Source organism: Salminus brasiliensis, chromosome 4 (genome assembly GCF_030463535.1).
Source record: "Salminus brasiliensis chromosome 4, fSalBra1.hap2, whole genome shotgun sequence".
Taxonomy (NCBI): domain Eukaryota; kingdom Metazoa; phylum Chordata; class Actinopteri; order Characiformes; family Bryconidae; genus Salminus; species Salminus brasiliensis.
The window spans coordinates 30,335,144-30,354,076 of NC_132881.1; the positions used below are offsets into that span (position 1 = coordinate 30,335,144).

An 18,933-nucleotide genomic window follows, 5' to 3' on the forward strand; every position below is an offset into this window, starting at 1 on the left:
CTGTTTGGCTCTTACATTTTATTCTTGTTATGCATCTCCCATAAAGCACTCCACTAAAGAAGAAAACACATTGAAAATGTCTTGTGAGAAAATATCCACAAAAGTTCATACCATATGGGATTATAACAGTCATACATTCTTCACATAAATACTCAGATGTTACAAAAAAAAAAAAGGCAAACAAACTAAACATTCTTCATGCCATGCCCTAAGGATACTTCATGCACATGCTTCATTTGTAAGTGCTCCTTAATATTATTTGACAATACAAACTAAGGCAGATAATGTTTCTCCCTCACAGAATCCAATATGGATTCAGTCAGTTCTACAGTACATGTGCAAATCACACACATGGTAAACCTGTCATTTGTGTTCACTTGTCTTTTCTTTCTCTACCTCCTCAGACTTTCTCTGTCGTTCATATCATATTCAAGTTATATGATGTCATTCATATACAAGACAGCAGTGTTTGCATAGTAATACAATGTATGTATATGTCCTCACGCTGGAAACGTGGGGACATGGGACAGAGCAGCAGGTGTGAATGTGAGAAGTGACATTTTTAAGTGTGCATGAGGAGTGCATGTATGTTACTGGGTTGAGATCAGAGATACTATGGTTTGTATGATGCGGGAGCCTCTTGGGCAGGTGATGAGATCTATGCTGGGGTTCTTGATCTTCTCTTCCAGGAGCTGATCCAGTTCCCAGCGCAGCTCCTTAACCAGCTCAGCCACCTGGACACACACCAAAATATTTGACATGACCAAAACTTTTAAGATTAATACTTTAAACACACATTATGTACTTTATACTATATACACTATATGGCCAAATATTTGTGGACACCCCTTCCAATAAATGCATTTGGCTACTTTAAGCTGCACCCTTTGCTGACACTGGTGTGCAAATGCACACACAGCTTGTCTAGCCCCTGTAGAGATGTAATACCAACAGAATACTCTCTCTCTGAAGCAGATAAACATGAACCTATTGACACCATGCCTTATGTCAGTCATGGGCTAGAGGCATTAAGCATTAAGCTGTGGAGCAGTGGAACTGTTTTTTTATTTATTTATTTTTTTATGTACTTCTGGGGGGAGTTGGGGATGAGGTGGGGTGGTGATCATCCAAAATCCTGAACTCACTGAATGCAATCAAACCCTTGAAACAATGCTCCAAAATCTGGTAGAAAGCCTTGACGGACAGTTGAGACTGAGTTACTCCAACAAAAGCTGGTCTAATGGTATGCGGCAACAGCACATTATCTTACAGCAGGACAAACCCTTTTTTAATACACTTGTTTACAAGGAATGAGCTGGTGTCCCAATAATTTTGTCCTTATTTTTTTTTACATTTTTGGAAAGCTATTGCATGATGAATTATCTAATAATATACTCATTTGTTTATAGTATTTTTTATATAGTATTAGTATATTATTAGTTTATATTTTTTATTTATCTGCTTAGGGATTTAAAGACTTTTATAAAGTAATATTAAGGATATGAATTGTATTATAATTAGAATATATACATTGCTGATGCTTTACAGTCACTGAAATATTCTAAATGAACATGAGTGTGTTCAACTGTATTCAACATTTCAGTTAACTATTTACAATCTGTAAAACTGCACTGAGTAGAATATCATTATCACATATAGTCACCTGGATTGCATTATTATTATTATTACTATTATTATTACTGAAAACATTGCATAACTGGCAGACTTAGCATACTTTGGTATTATCTCTACACCTATTATCTATTTTAAATGTTGGTAAAAACTAATTTAGTGTGTACTAATTGGGGGATACTAGTAAGGGACATTGTCAGAGTTGGACATTGTCTCTCCTAGAAAGATGCAGAAAAGCTAGTTCAGGTGATACTGATAAATAGACTTGACCACTGTACCTAGACTCCTCTCTGGACTTCCTAACAAATCTAGAAGAAGCACAGAGCTATCAATGACAGGGTTGTGGTTTTGATACCTGTTGTAGGTTTTGCTTAATGGCCTAGCATCAAGCTACCTATCAGATTGGTTAAATGTACATAGGTTCCAGAGCATGATCTTAGATCTGTCAATACTGCCCTTCTCCATGTCTGAACAATTATACGAGTATGGGAAGTGTGTTGGCTTTTAATTTGGTATTGCTTGGGTTATTGCCTTACATTTATATTCTACTGCACATTAATGTATATTATATTGATTTGAACTCTCTTATGTGGCTTATGTATTTAATTTTATGTTTAAACTGATGTATTGTGTATTTGACTGTGTTAGTTTTTTTTTTATTATTTCTTGTTAAACCCTATGTTTATGTTTGAATATAAAAGATGCTATATAAATAAAGTGTGGTATCATTATGATCAAGATTATTCCTGTCACATAAAAGAAAAAAAAACAGCTCTGGAAATGGATTACCTGATGTGAGGCGGCAGCAAATCGAATCCATCCATCATCCAGAGAGATGATGAACTCTCCATGCTGTAGCTCTACATTGACTTGGCCCCCACCGAACAGTACCATGGGATACACGCATACCATGCTGCAGTCGCGAATGAACACCCGGCTGGTCTTCACTTTCTCATGGTAGACCAGATATGGGCTGTCATAGTGCCGTACCTGCTCAGAATAGTATCATAGCAAATTAGCCAGTCTCAATTTCAAGAGCTTTACTGTGAGTAGAAATAAGCATCTAAAGAATAATTCAGATCACAACCATGGGACGCTTCCTACCGTAAAGTTGACAGATGAGGGATGTATGTGAACTGCTCCATCATTTTTAGTCAGGAAGCGAAGCTCTTCTGCTTTAGGCTGCATCTTAACAGCCCCTTTACTCGTCAGCTTATACTTTCCCTGAGGAGAGCGCACCTACACACACATGCATACACAGAAAGAGACATGAAGCAAAATCCCAAACATGTAATTGAGAAGTGTAAAGGTAATTTACTGTAAAGATTAGCCCTAAAGACACTGACCTGGACTACATTGGGGTAGAGGGCAGCACACAGCATGGCTGACATTAACTTTGTGTTATCAGCATTCAGATTTGCCTTGAGGTTAAGAAACAACCAGTAATGCGTTAAAGATGCAACAGCTATAATTGAGCAAAAACAGAGGAACAGCAACTAGCATATCCAGCATACCTCATAGCCTGTGGCCTCCAACACTCCATCTGTTCCTTTAGAGCTCATTCTCTCTATGACTCTGGCCTTTAATCCATCCTTTACGAAGCCAATATCAGACAGGAGCTCTGCAAACTGCCTTTTGAGACAGGCTATCTCCTACAGATAACACATGCATTTTCAAACATACAATAGGAGGTTCGTTCTAATAACAATACATGTCTGTAAATAGTAACAACTTGTTGCCAGGCTCACCTGTAGACCCCGAATAGATAGGAAGTTCTCTCTGCAGTATTGATAGCCAGCCCTGGAACCATTCTGTTCTGCATTACACCAGCCCTGTGAAACATAAAACACACATTGCTACATGTGCACACAATCCCTTTTCAGTTATCAAAAAGCTCCCCAAGGAAACCCAGTAACCTTGTATGCTTGCAGTAGAGCAAGATGGTCACTGTTGGCAAGAGAAAAACTTAATTTCCTCTCATTAGCTTCCTCTCGTTTATCCCACGGAGAGACCTGAAAGAGAGAGAAAGTGAGAGAGAGGGACTACTGGATATTGACTAATGCACTACTGTAATGCTGGTCTTTAAATATAAATATATTTTTTTAATTCCCAAATGTAGTCAATCAGCCAACATCTGTTGATATATTGAAATTTGTTCATCAGGGAAACGCCTTTAATAGAAAAATGAGTGTTACATGCTTAGTGATAAAACTCTCTTGTATGGACAGCAGTAATATTCCCAGAAGAAAAGTGACTTTCTAGCCTGAATGTTTACATCTTGTTGTCACATGATCACATACAGTTATGTCCAAACGGTAGACACACACTGGCTCTTATTTCAGTTTGGAGTGAAGTATATTTCCAACAGAAATTTGATTTCATGTTCAAAATCTTCTTTAGGGGGAGTTGTTGAGGGGAGGTGTTTTTTTTTTCCAAAAACACAGTGATGTAAAAGATTAAAATTGTCAGACTGCTGCTGAGTTTAGTGAAAAATCAGTATGTAAATTAGGTAGAAGGTAGAAGAAAAACAGACTGTCTGATCCGGATAGAAATTACTGCGTGAAAGAGATAATAACCCCAGACCACCTTGTAAATTTATTCCTGCTTGAATAGGGCTATGGAAAAGGTATTTTCAAAATTTTGCAATAGTATCAGTATCTTAAAACCTGAAATGTGTGTACTAACCATGCAAAAACTTATTTAAATCAAATCAGGCAAGCTGTTTGTGGATTTGAGCATATATATTGGCTATGAAAACAAAACATTGTATTCTTAATTAGCTCAAAAGATGGCAGCTATTTATTTGTGTTACTTTTTACTGTGTTAATGTTTGTGTGCTTTGCAGCGCTAGTGCAAAATAAAAAAAATAAATAAATAAGTCACATAGCATGACTATCTTAGCATTACGCTCTCTTACAAAAGGGCTCTTGAAAGCCAGGCTAGCAGCAATAGTGAGTGCTGGGTCGAGGCAGCGGAAAATGGCTCCCAGCAGCATCAGTTTTCCAATACGGACATCCACAGGGAGACAGGCCAGGTGCCAGCCCAGTGGAGTCAGACATTCAGCGTCCGTCAGAGCCCCAAGAGCACATAGCCTCTGCTTAGCTGCCTCCAGACTGCCCCCCGCTGGAGGCTCTATGAGTTGAGAAAACACAGAATCCAGTGGACGCTTGGAGAACATCTCCAATACCTTAATCCTGAAACAGACGAGCAGGATGATTTGATTACAGTGATTACAGTAATGCGCCTGTACTGCGATGCACAGAAATTGCTGTGAACCCTGCATACCTAAGGCACAGCTGTTCCAGAGGCACTCTCTGGATCTCAGGTAGTTGCTGCTGGCTGAGGTGGTGGATGAAGCGATGACTAGTGAACAGATGGAAGCAGACTCCAGATGCCACACGGCCTGCGCGCCCTTTCCTCTGGAGAGCGTTAGCACGAGACACCCAAACATCTTCCAGACTCTCCATACTGCGGCTGGCATCATACCTGATACAGACACACACATACACAGTTTAAATGAGTCAGAAGAATTGCTTAAACCATGAGCGGTACAGTAGGACTACAGCTAAGTTGAGCTAACTGTTCATTTGGGGAGTAACTTAGAACGGAGGGCTAGTTTAAAAAAAAAAAAAAAAAAAAAAAAAAAAAAAAAAGCTTACACTTCAGGCTTATTTATGCTTACCGCTAAATGAGAATATGCATACAGACTAAGCCTTCTGTCTGTACTCTCTTCATTTTGTCTGCATTTGTGCATGTTCTCTAAAAGGTGACAGGTACAGGCAGAACAGAGCAGTACCACTGTAAATTGTAGGGACAGTGTAGCTAATAGTTCAAGCGAATCATGACAGCCTAGTTATGATTTTTAAACATCTACAGTAGCAATCAGTACAGTACACACCTGGTTGACTAGGTGTTGATCATCATCTTAAAAGCATTTGATCCAAATGCTAGAGTGACCACATTTTTGTTTTCAAAAAAGACAGGGGACACTTGTATAGTCGTGTTAGGATGTCGTGTCTGGGGAGGGGGCTAAGTTCAAGTTTAAGGTCATAACGTAGGCCTACTTGAATAAGTTGGCCTTGGATTAAATGTTTTTAAGACGAAGATCAGCACACATTCAACCATGTGTGTCCAACCTTTTGCCTGGTACTGTTTATAAGGTCACATCACTGGGGCTCAGGGACAGTCATCATGACCTCTTCCACTGTCGCCATGTTTGCTTTTGTCAGAAAGGTTTCACTCTGAATTTCCCTCTAGTGGATCTGCCCTCTAACATCCCTGCCAACATAAATGCATAGAAGTATGCAGGCAGTGACGATTACATCATTAAAAACAAAAGTATTTATTTTCGTACCTAAATCGAGTATAAATGAGCCTTTACTGGTTTCTAAAGCTGTGAGAAGACCTTCCATCAGACCTTCCATCTGACGAGTTGAATCAAGAGCTTAAAATGAGGATAGATTCTTACCTTTTCTCTTTCATTCTGCCACAGTCAATGACATAAACTACATCGTCAATGGTTACTGACGTCTCTGCGATGTTGGTGGAGATGATTATTTTAGTCACGCCCTCTGGTGGGCGTGTAAACACTGCCTGCTGGTCCTCATTGGACAGAGAGGAGTGGAGTGGATATACCACGCACCTATTAAAACATATACAATATTTGAGGAAATCAAACAGCAGTATCATTTATACAGATACCATACCAGGCATTTATATTTACCTCTTAGCTGTTCTATTGTTGAACATCCTGTTGGACTGCAGCTGATCATACAACAGCTTTATCTCAGCTAACCCAGGCAGGAAGACTAGCACAGCACCTGCATATGTAAATATGGACGCAGGAATAGATACCCCAAGACCATTATAAGAATATTGCAGGAATGCGTAACTGTCGTTATGCATATATTACATGTGATAATATCACAATCATTACCTGGGGGAAAGTTGTGGTTTCCATCTACAATCCACTCCAAGACACTTTCCACGAGATCCATGTTGATTTTATCCAGGTCCATTGCAGCCAGGGTTTTCATCACAGATTTTGAATAATCTTATTTTGGGATATAGAGAAAACATTTTCCATTGCTTCTATACACGGCAGCATACGTACAATAAGTGTATCAACAGCCTCGGAATGTCAACTGGTTTTACACACATAGCTATTAGATATGAATTAGCTATTAGGGTGAATTGCTCTAATGTGGAACACTGCTTAATGTGGGACTCCCAAGCTTTATTTAGTCTAGGTCTTCCTCAAATGAATAAAAGTCAATAAACCTGTAGATTAAGACAAGCTGTGATAATCTTTGACCAAAATCACAACATCTCAAATGTCCAAGTATGCCAAGTTCAGACTATTGTACTTGGTCGTACAGACTTGGCAAGTTTGACCTGCGAGTACAAACTTGTGGTAGCATGCTGTACGGTCATTCTGCAACTGGAACAGCAATGTGGTGTGTAATGCATTCTGGGATATTTGGATGTCCTAACTACACACAAGTCACCTCCTGATGCACCCTCGATAACACGGGTGGAGCAAAAACACATTTTGATTTGGCTACATGCGGACAGGAATAGAAGCAAACGACTTTAGATTAGAGTGGAGCAATCTTCCTCCGGAAGCACCCCGAAGGAAAAAATGTCTCACATTAGCCTAATTCACCCTACTGTTCCACATCTAGTACTATACACAGAGCTGCCCTTAGAAATGCAGTGATTCTGCATTTTAAAGTTTAAATTATTGGCTCTATAGAGAGAAAGTGAAATTGCATGTTATATACAAAGTCATGAACACAGCGAATTCTTGCACATATGGGAAAGGTATATATATATAATTATATATAAATCTTTACATTAAAACTGGGAGCAAATGGCATGCAGCAAGACTCACTTTGGCTGACTCATGCCAGCTAGCAAGAAAACATTTGTCGTAAACATGAAAGCTTTCCAATATGTGTAAGGATCCTGTGTGTTAACGTCCTATTTATGTTTGACAAAAACGATGATCTTTTTGTATCCATTTAGAACACTAAACACTGTAGGATATGAGCAGCATTTTAAACTTTGATAAATGGGCACCAATAGATAATATATGCAATCTTAGTTTCTTAATAGCACAACTAGGGACCAGGGCATACATTTTCATGTAAATTTTTAGGCTTTCCAGATTTTCCAGGACATGTGTGAACCATGAAAACATATCTACTGTACACACCATAAATCATCAAGTAGCTTGTTGAGTTTTTGTAGTAGTGGAAATAAATGAACAAGTCTGTCAGTAAAAAGTATTAAATGTCATACTGAACTACACACACTAGAACAATGTTAAAATAGGCATCCTCTTACTTGGATATCTTAGTGTAAGCTCCTGCTGACTCAGCTGCTGGTCAGGAATGGAGTCTTTGACCGCATCTTTCTTCATGAAGGAGCCAAATGACCAGCCATTGTCATCATCCATGTCATCCAATACAGGTTGCCCTTTCCTAGCCCTGCCCCCTTGACTGGACGGACCATTCTGCTTTGCGGAGCGTCGGTAGGGGCTGCCATCTTCTATCACGTACCTGACAAACACAGTCATGACATTGGTGTATAGACAAAATACCTGGAGAGAAACAAACATTTAGACTCTGAATGATCCTTACTTAGTCTTAGCAATGGCATCTTCCAGAAAAAACTGCTCCACTGGAAAGGTACGGCCTGTAGGTGAGCAAAGTCACTTCGTTAAAGAGACGAGTGGCCTAAGATCACCATACAAATGTGTCCAATAGAAGCTGCTGAGACTTCACCTGGTATGTGTATAGTGGGGCAGTTGTGAAAGTACTGTGAGAAGAGATCAGCATTCAGAGTGGCGCTCATCAGGATGATCTTCAGATCTGACCTCTGCAGCATTAGATCCTTCAGCACTAGTAACAGGAAGTCACTGGAACGCAGCAAATGATGCCAACATTATGTGCACACTCTGTGTGTAAAGCATTATGGTATGTGAGTGGGAGAACGTGTACTTGCTTTCCCTCACCTCTCCTCTGTGCGCTCATGAACCTCATCCACGATAACATGCGTGACTCCACTGAGCTCAGCATCTCCCTCCAATCTCCGCAACAGAACACCAGTAGTGCAGAACAGCAGCCTAGTACTGGAAGACTGCATGCAGAAACAGAAACGACATCTTTCACATCTGATGCAACAGCTTATAAGAAGCAGAATACAGAATTCTATTAAAACAGGTACAAAAAATACAGACAGTAGTAGCAGTCATTTTAAGGCCTACACTTTCTGTGTTCTTGTCTTCATTATAGTTTTTCTGGACCCTGGGACGATTTGTCCATTGCTTTAAGAAAATCAGCAGCTTCAGCTATTTGATTTGGATTTTGATTTAGTTTTGTCTGTTACCTTTTCTCAATTCCACATCTTTTTAGATCCAAGGATGGACATAAACACATGGGTTTAATATAAATAATGCTTGATTTTATTATATCTCTCAAAGATGAAAGCTTTGTATGTGCTCTTCTCTTCCTTATGCAAATACATAACCTTATACCTAAGCATAAATACATAAAGGATGGTCTCCAGCTTTTGCACGGTACTGTATTTGCGTTTAAGAAAGACAGTTACCCTGACAGTTTCCAAACGGATCTGGTAACCAGTGGAGTGACCCAAAGCTTCAGCCCGTTCTTGGGAAACCCTGGATGCCACAGCGATAGCGGAGATGCGCCGTGGCTGAGTGCATATGATGTTGGCCACACCCTCTGGTCGCCCATTCAGTGAACCATCCAGGATGAACTGGGGTATCTGGGTGGTCTTACCACACCTGAGTTTAAAGAGAAATACACAACACTGAAGATTTATCCAACACACTTTTTTTGGGATGCCAATAGATCGCTAACACATGAAAATGTTTTCAGACATACCCAGTCATCCCGCTGATCACTAGAACCTGATTCTTATACAAAGAGTGTAGAATGCTCTCCTTCTCCTCCCACACAGGCAGCTTGTGCCTCTGCTGCTGCATGGAGCCATAGCGCCTGGAGGACTGACAAGACAGATGAGATGCGTTTGATTTCATGGTTTCATGTGCATGTGACAATTTGTCTGTGTGTGTAGCATGGACATGCATTACATAAACAAAGCTGTACCCGTTTCCTCTTGAATTCCCCACAAAGTTTCTTGTTCTCCTGAAGCACTTCTTCAGCTCTGACATCGGCCTTCTTCCCCATCTTCTTCCTGAAGTTCACATAACTCTCATCCTCCACAGGAACACATTCTTCACCGACGTCATCATATTCCTCCTCCTCATCTACATCCTCTGTGTTGAGGCACTCTGCTGCAGTTAATAGTTAATAATCGTTTTTATATTTGTGAACATACTTCATAAGAAATTGACCAATCAAACAACCTACACTATACGTCCAAATGTTTGTGGACACCCCTTCTAATGAATGCATTTAGCTATTGTATATTGCACAAATTGCTGACACAGGTGTGTAAAGGCACATACACAGCTTGTCTAATTCCTGTAGAGAAGTATTGTCAATAGAATAGGATTAATAAACATGAACCTATTGGCACCATGCTTAATGCCAGGAGTGGGCTAGTGAACATTGAGCTGTAGAGCAGTGGAACATCCAACATCCTGGCCTCACTAACACTCCTATTCCTGAATGCAATCAAATCCTCAGAGCAATGCTTCAACATCTAGCTGAAAGCCTTTTTTGGACAGTAGAGACAGTTACTCCAACAAAAGCATAAGCAGATAAACTATTTTTAGTGCTCTTGATTTCAGAAGAAACAATGAACGAGCAAGCGTCCCAATACTTTTGTCCATATTGTATCGCGTTTTACGCTACAATAACAGGTTAACAATAACAGTTTAATCCATTGATGCTTTACCTTCTGTATTTCTACCTCTCGGGCTGATTTCCTCCACGGTGTTAACTGATCGGGATGTAGGTGTAGTGCTGCTCGGTGTGCTCTTGGCTGTGGTACTCTTAGTGCTCCGGCTCCTTGTTGTCGTGACAGCAGGGGGAGCCAATACCGGAGGTGGTACACTGTATTTGTGATGAGGAGCTGAAAGCAGCTGTCTGACTGTGCCTTCTTCCTCCAGGAAGGAGATGAGGGTGTAGACCACTGGCTCACCGTCTTGTGCAGCTGTAAGTGACTGGCTGAAGAGATACTCTGTCATATTAAGGCGTCCTGCTCCAGAGATGGCATCATTGGTGGTACTGAAGGCAGCTAATGGTGGCTGAAAGGGGTAATGGCTTCCTGGAGGAAAGCGGATCTCCAGCTGGTAAACAGGGGGTTCCATACTATTAAAACCTGGCTGGCTGGGTCCATAAGGGTCTATGTGGGCTTTGGACTCTGTTTGGCTTTGGTGTTTGAACTTGCAGCGATTTCCAAACCTACATCCAGATCCTTTCAGATAAAACTTGCACAACTGTGCGGATGATCCCCCTGCTTTCTGTCGACTGGTATTTGACTGCGAGGTCCTGCTACAGTTTTCGGTCAACCACAACAGATCCAGGCTGATAGTCCACACGCGGTCGCTGATTCTTTCACAGAAGCGCTCCCCATAGATGGCAGTTAAAGCAAGGGCCTCCTCCTGGCGAAGGGCCGCACACTCCTCTTGTGAGGGAGGGTCAGGCACCTGAGGGCCAAGGGCAGTGGAACCAAACTTCTCAGAGAACATCTGAGAGAGAAGGAACTCTAGCGTCGCTCCAACTTCTCCTCGTCCACTTTCCCGCCCCAACCCGCCCTTTCCGGCTTCCAGGGCTTGTCTACTGCGGTCACGGTCAAAGCCGTATCTAAAGAAAAGTGTGAAAGAGTCACATGTCACAAAGCAAGTGAATTCGTACAAAAATTCGTACAACATTCTGAATTTCATTTACCAAAAAAGTATACGATCTGGTTCTTGACATAGTAAGCTATATAGATTCCAGGCTCATTTACCACAATTCTGGATTTCAGTCTGTCAAAGTAGCTATGAGAGACTGATCTTTACCAAATTAAGAATTGGGATTTAGGTTTGGCGATGCAACGGAACACATTTAAATGTAAGTTTTTAAGAAAATCATAGCAGTGAACCACTTGACAACACTATCAGTAAAACAATGAATGGAATGGCAATAAAATGGACAGAATTTTTGTTCTAATATTTCAGGCCTCACAAGACACACCAAGTGAAACTGCTAAATACCACATAAAAACACATACTGCCATTCTTGATACAACCATACCCAGTAAAAGTTCACACTGATTTTCCTAAAAATAATAAAATCAAATCAGTTTGTTGAACCAGTCATACACATATTTGGACACATGCACCATATAGCTGTCATCCTCCAATTCGGTGTTCTACTTGTACTCTCAACAGTAGTGGTGTAATGGTTGACAGATTATCCGTTATACGTATGGATTGCCCCCCCACGGTTCAGGACGCACGTAAAGCACAGATTAGTTAATAATAAAGTTATTACCATAACAGTGTGGTGTACCGTTTTACTGACACTGTTACTGTTACAGTAATAATTCCATCCATCTGGAAGCAGAACTGCAGTAGAAACACACAGACTGAGCAGCTGCCACTGAACGTCATGTGAACGGAGTTTGTTGGTAAAACCATTACGGTTTGTAAACACTGAGCCACGAGAGCCATTAGGCCATAAGGCAACACACTGAGCAGGGGGACACATCTGCAGCGACATCCCATTGGTATGTGAGTGGAGAGCAGTGTTATATTAGTGTGAGCTGTGGGAGTCTCATATGGACACAGGCTGGAGTTGACTCCTCCAGTAAGTGAATCTCAGACTCCACTATTAACTGTTAAAGTGCAACGGAATGAGGAGGGAGGCACTTGCACCATGCCTGGATGGTGCAAGTGCAAAAGTTGTCAAAATAAAAGTTTCTAACACTAACGAAGAAGTAAAGCGAAATACTTTTAAACTAAAAGCTACAATTAAATTACTTCCTCACATTTGTTTCACATTTTTTTGTTGATCCAAAAATGATCTGAGATCAAAACCTTTGATCTGTTTTTGTGTTTTGTGATCTGTTACCCCACTACTCAAAAGACATTGCCAAAAACTGGCACTGCTATTAAAGCAAGGGGAGGCAACACCAACTAACAGAAAAAAAAACTAACAAAACAAATGATACGTGTGACAGTTTCATTTTGTCTGGGCAGCTTATCATGAACAGGTCTGTTGATCTGCAATCTAAATGTGGAGACAGAATTAGTGTCTCTGTTATAAAATTATGCTGAAATGTAAAATGGAAATGTTCATTGAGGTAATGTTGACAATCAAATATAAGAGAGCTGGGCTAGTTTTACCAGGTTTAATATTAGTTACAATTCTATATAAGAAGGTAGGAACAGAAACAATGAATACCTGCAGAGAGTGCCTAAAGCAAACAGTGAAACAACTGGCTCTGGTTTCACACTCGTCTCTTCTTTGTAATCTTCCTCATACACTCCATCCTCTGCACACTCCACTCCATCATCATGAGTGCTCCAGAACTGACCCTCCTCACGATGGTCCAGCTCATCATACTCCTCTTCCTCCTCTTCTTCGTAGTCTGAGCCACTGGGTTAAAAAAAAAATCCACTAATTGTTTGATTTACTGAATAACGCAGACCAGACACACACACACACATTTCAAATGCTACAACTGTAAGAAACCCCATTTAACTATTGCACTACCCTTCAACAGATGGTAGCTACTATATTAGAAGTGAAGCTTCTGTACATACTAACCTGTCTGGCGTGCTGTATTCTTGACTCTGGAGTTCTCTCAGCAATTCCTTTACTTGCAGCTGGTTTTCTGATGTCATGTGAATCTTCTGTAAAGGCAGATTTACCAACTCGGGTCTAACTCGATCACGGCGTTCCTCACTTTTTCTGTAGCCGCCTCGATCATTTTGAGAAAACTTGGGAAAGCCCTGACCACTGCCACGTCCTCTGCCTCTACTGCCCCCATGTCCTGTGCCTCGAAAAGAACCCCCTTCTTTGGCTCTGCTCGGTGGAGGTTTGTGGGAGCGGCTCGGTCCTACGTCCAGACTGAAATCATCCCCGTCATCCCAGTCACAAGCCGCTTTCTTCCCTCCTCCTCCTCCTCCTCCTCCTCCTCCTCCACCTCCTCCTCTTCCTCCACCTCCTCTTCCTCCTCCTCCTCCTCTAGGTTTATTAAACTTTCCTCCACCCCGATTGGGTTTTCCTCTCCTCCTTCCACTCATATCTTGCTGTGTTTTTCTTGAAAGAAGATAGGAGTAAACACATGTAGCAGTTAGAAAAGCTCATTGGAATTCCACACATTAACCATTGGTCACATTGCTTCCCACACCAGCTGAATGACCACGGCCTAAAAATGCCTAAAAACACAAATCAGTTCTAGAAGAAAATGATGCGGTTTTGTCTCAGTGGAACAAATATTCTGCAAGATCTAAAAGCATTGAGTTTTTAATTAGACCATTTACACACAATTATATCCTGTCTGACACACCGGGATGACCGACACCAGGGTGTCCAATGAAACAGTAAACTTATGGCAACTGACTTTTTTTTATTACAGACATTTTTATTATTATTTTTAATATTTAAAAGATAAAATATATAAAAGGTGATCAAATTCTTTAAATAGTTGCATGCTCTTAGAGGTTTTTAACTCCCTCCCACCCTCTCACTCCACCCCCACACACACACACACACACTTGGTCCCACCACTGAGCACTAATTGAAGCCCCCCCAGACACAACATCCTAACCACAGTGGATGTCAAAAACTAAACTATGGTCACCTAACTTTAATGGAAAAGCAAGCCAGCTTAGTTTTTACACAGCTGCGTTCTCAGTGAACCAGTCTATTCCCCCTATTTGCCTGAACTTCTGAAAGGGAGGGGGTCTTTAGAAATTCTGTTCTATATATAATCATTAACAACTCCTTAAAAGAGTTACAATCCCTTTGGTTGCTCAAATGGTTCTTTGGAGTACAGTTTGGGTAAACGGTGTAATGACTTCGATGCAGTACTTTAGGACAAATGTATGTTAAACACAGTGTCTCATTACTGTATTTCTGAAACAGCCGTCAGTGTATACTGAGGGCAGCTCATTTGCCCTCCTTGGTGTAAAGATAACGGTTCTATACAGAACCGTAACAACTCAAAGGACCCAACAAAAACTTAAATGGCCCTTTGCCTGGTTAAAGGGTTCTCTGCGTTGATTTTAAATAGAACCCCTTTTACATTAATTATATCCAGACATCAAATCCACTATCGAGAACCCGGTTTAGCTCGACGGTGGAAACCACGGTCAGTGATCAAATCTCGGCAACCAGACAGAGTGGATATTGTGAACGCACTCGATTAGGCTTTCTATTAAAGCAAGACACCTGAACACAGAATATAGAAAAACCGAGCAGGTTCCTGACTTCAGAACCGAAAATCGTACATTATGACACCCCTATCATATACACAGTGCCACACACACACACACACACACACACACACACACACACACACACACACACACACACACACCTCACTGTCAATTACTGCGTATTCATATTTTCATTTTCAGGGAGCCAACAACACGGCACTTAACCCGGGCGCTAACCGGGAGTTAGCAGCCTGAGTGTTTTAGCTGGTGTTTACTGTGAAGATCCAGATTAAAACCCCTAAAGGTTAAAAAACGTCTGCTTGCTTCTGTTTGCTGATAATAAAAAACATAAATGCAGATCTGAAAAGACACTTACAGATCATATCGCTCAGACAAATCTGGATCTCTGACAGCTCAGCTGCGGGAGCAAGGGGGGGAGATATATCCGACGCACAGGAATTAGCCTTCGGTGCGATTCACAGAATTCAAAAGAAAAGTCCGAATAAAAGTAGCTAAAGTAAGGGTAAATTGCTGTTAAGTTTTATTAATATTCTATTTTACATGTAATATACATGTTTCAGGCATGTATTGTTTTAAAATAGGATTTGAACCAGTCAAAGACTATAAAAAGCCAGATAAGTGAGTACGCCTTTGATTTCATAAGTAGATTTATAATAGGTTTATATTTAAGAGACATTTTTTAAATTAGATTTTTACTTATGAATACGATTTAATAAATACATCATAAATACGTATTTATTAATACATTTAATAAATACAATTTAACAAATCATTCTCTTAATTTCCCTCAGTTTAAACAAAGCATACCCTATAAACGAAGGGAACGATTTATTACATTGAGATAACAGTAAACAATTTAATAAATCAAGCGAACATTTTAAGTCTCGAAATATTATTGTTATACCTTGATATTTTTAGGGGGCTCGTAGGAATCTCAGTACTTCAGCTGCGTCCAAATATGAATGAAACCCCCACTTCTGTTTGTTTTCTCTGATTGTGTATAATTTGTAGCTCAGGATCCCGCTGAATGTAATTAGCTAAATTAAAGAAAGCGGATAAAAATAAAGTTGTATGCAGTTATCGGGACGCAAACCACTGTCGTATGCGCTCTTCGTTGCATGATTGGGTTGCTTGAGGCATCCAGTCCACCCCCCCCCCCGGAGGACTTTTAAAATAAGTGTCATTACACAAAACACTTCAGAGACACAGTGGGCAGCAGTGGACAGTGCCTCACGGTTTTCTGTGATACTGACCCGATTCACTATACGAAACAGCCATGAGTAGTTCAAACACTATGTCTAAAGGTAAGGCTCGCTCGACCCTGCTGTTTGTCAGTGTGGGTCAGCTCTCAGGTTTCCTTCTCCTGTGGAAGTTTGTGTGAACTTGAGCCTGTCAGTTAGCTAGCTAGCGTCGCCCAGCCATGCAGCTGGTTTAAGCAAGGCGCATAAGATATTCGTCGTATTTATTGATCTGGTTATGCTGTTACTTTCTTCACTATTGAATCCTTGACCCTGAGCTTTATCTGAAAAGCATTTACTGCCGAGAGGACTGAGGAATACAGTCAGAGTCCAAGCTAACTGCTAACTATTAATGCTGCTTGCTAACTGGAGTTGTGTTAGCTACTTAACCGTGGTGAACTCTGCAGAGCCAAGTGTGTCTCAGCCCTGCGGGCATATGACCCATTAAGACCATAATGCTCATAAATAGGGCAGATTCCTTCAGTGCAGACATTTGAGCTCAGGCCACCTCCTGTAATATAGGATCCAACAGCAACACTCGTGTTTTTCAGTCGAATAAGTGTCCAGCATCCTGCTGGTCACTCAACAGGGGCTTGAGGAGAAAACTGAAGTAGCTAACATTGCTGTCTTTTTGATAACAGCTGACCTGATAGCGGCTATTTCGGTCACTGCTGGAGCTGCAGCTGTGGGACTCCTGGTCTACAAAACCTTTTTCTCCAAAGGCAAATGTGTGAAGCCAAAGGTGAACCTGGACTTCCAAAAAGACAACCCCAAAGTGGTGCATGCATTTGACATTGAGGATCTTGGTGATAAAGCAGTGTACTGTAGATGCTGGAGGTCTAAGAAGGTAAGATGTGAATCGGACGAAGTCCTTCTGTTCAAGTTTATGATCAGTCAATCAGCCTTTACATGGGCTACTCCATGTCTCTTCCAATCTATACTGAAGCCACGCTTCTATAATCGACTGCTGTAAATTTAAATCAACCAATTTGTTTGTGTCTTGCAGTTCCCGTACTGTGATGGTGCCCATACAAAACACAATCAGGAGACTGGGGACAACGTGGGTCCTTTGATTATAAAGCATAAGGAGGCGTGAGCGAGAGCGTTCATATCCTCAGGGATGCCGCTGTTCATGGATGCACATCAGTCTCGACTCATTAAAGGTGTGATCAGTGTATTTGCCTCACATGTTCAGCCGAGCTAATCTGATTTTTGATTCTGTCTCTGTGTGTGTGTGTGTGTGTGTGTGTAATACATGGTCTACTTTACCCTGGTGTTATCTAATGGTCCTATTGTCTGATCTCTTCTTCATCAGGCTTCTTGGAGTTGTTTTATACATCTATCAATGTATGATTTTTTTTTTTTTTTTCCCTCTCAATTTCCAATAACATTCTACAAATGTAACAAATGTTACAAATGTAAAACGCCTGTATCCGTGTTTGAGGGTATACTACCACTTCTTTAATCATCAGGATGAGGCTTAAGGATTGGTTATATGTTACTTTAAATGTTGTGGACAAGCGCACCTAATAGACAACTACTGAAAGTAGTGTGTTACCACTGGAAGCTGGAAAAATGATCAAGTTCTGAAAAGTCAGTTTCTGAGCTCTACATTTAAACTGATGGTACAAATCTGATTCTTTAAAACTAAACCAATGGAATGTGGTTGTACTGGTAAAGACCAAAGCTAAAATTGAATCTAGATTTTAGCATGAACTAAACAAAACCTCCAAAAATTAAAATGATTTGAGCTTTAAAAATAATGGATTTACTTCTCACACTAATCACTGACTGAGTAAAAAAATCAAAATCAGCTTTTTGTGTTACTGAGGTTTGACACTGGTCTCGGGGTGTTTTGATGGTGGTACTGGTGTGTTTTTTTTAATAGTGATATATATAATATAAACTGTACACAACATCAGATACTTGGTGAGATGTGTGTGTGTGAACAAAGCTGAGCATATGTGAGCTGCCTTTTCAACGAAGTCTAAAAGACATTCGAGCTGGTAATGCAATAACTGTAAATACCAGCTAGTCCAACTCATGTGATCAAATATTGCCAATTAACCTACACATGTGACCTTGCGTAGGGATAGTTGTTAGAAATAGGAAAAAGTTCTCTAGATTCGCTGGTTGATGTATATACACATCTCTCTATTTGTGGGCGGTATCACATTACAAGCGCAGATGGATGCTTGACTTTTCTCTGACAAAAGTGATTGTATGAAGTTTGACAGGTTGTGTAGTTGCCTGTGAACTACGAATAAATCCAGTTCAATCTAATTTTTTAATTTTGATTGTTCTAAGTGTATTAGTACTACTTGCATAGCCTGCCATTATTGCAATCATTCTTTTATTTCTCACACAGTTGGTAAGCTTCACTACATCCTGAATACCTCCATATGACATTAATGTTTTATGAGTAATTGCATTTGTCAACAATAAAGTTCTTACTGCAACAGTAATGCTGCTATGTGTTACCGAAACCATAAACATAAGAGGCATACGATACTGTAATGATGTCATTAAAAACCTGCCTAACCTTCAATGGAAGTTGATGTCATATTTTTTATTCCAATTCATTTTGGAGCATTTCTAATGGTCCATAATCCTATGTTTCAGATATGTTGTCAACTCAAATCAGATTTATGGTAATATCACATTAAGACAGGTGTA

General features: G+C 40.4%; 2 protein-coding genes across 4 annotated transcripts; one reads left to right on the plus strand and one right to left on the minus strand.

Annotated features, from left to right (window-relative positions):
- Positions 1–3: 3 nt before the first annotated feature.
- Positions 4–13,743, minus strand: dhx57 (DEAH (Asp-Glu-Ala-Asp/His) box polypeptide 57). Of its 2 annotated transcripts, none has more exons than XM_072677964.1 (22): positions 13,383–13,743; positions 13,017–13,211; positions 10,522–11,432; positions 9,768–9,952; positions 9,543–9,664; positions 9,247–9,442; positions 8,651–8,775; positions 8,421–8,554; positions 8,277–8,331; positions 7,981–8,195; positions 6,569–6,685; positions 6,356–6,452; positions 6,101–6,274; positions 4,918–5,118; positions 4,550–4,826; positions 3,549–3,644; positions 3,381–3,464; positions 3,147–3,284; positions 2,979–3,053; positions 2,737–2,871; positions 2,422–2,622; positions 4–734 (listed from the first exon to the last, which is right to left on the minus strand). In XM_072677964.1, the coding sequence occupies exons 1-22, from the start codon at positions 13,457–13,459 to the stop codon at positions 591–593; spliced, it is 3,954 nt and encodes a 1,317-aa protein (XP_072534065.1). In that variant the 5' UTR covers positions 13,460–13,743; the 3' UTR covers positions 4–590. The 2 variants fall into 2 exon arrangements, with proteins under 2 accessions (XP_072534065.1, XP_072534064.1); XM_072677963.1 differs by having other exon boundaries at positions 9,768–9,955.
- Positions 13,744–16,211: 2,468 nt separating this feature from the next.
- On the plus strand, positions 16,212–18,805 carry cisd1 (CDGSH iron sulfur domain 1). 2 transcript variants are annotated; one of them, XR_011979594.1, is made up of 4 exons: positions 16,212–16,323; positions 16,899–17,104; positions 17,264–17,420; positions 17,573–18,805. XR_011979594.1 is itself a non-coding variant. In XM_072676925.1 (3 exons), the coding sequence occupies exons 1-3, from the start codon at positions 16,296–16,298 to the stop codon at positions 17,351–17,353; spliced, it is 324 nt and encodes a 107-aa protein (XP_072533026.1). In that variant the 5' UTR covers positions 16,212–16,295; the 3' UTR covers positions 17,354–18,805. The 2 variants fall into 2 exon arrangements, 1 of the variants encoding a protein (XP_072533026.1); XM_072676925.1 differs by having other exon boundaries at positions 17,264–18,805.
- The last annotated feature ends 128 nt before the right edge of the window (positions 18,806–18,933 follow it).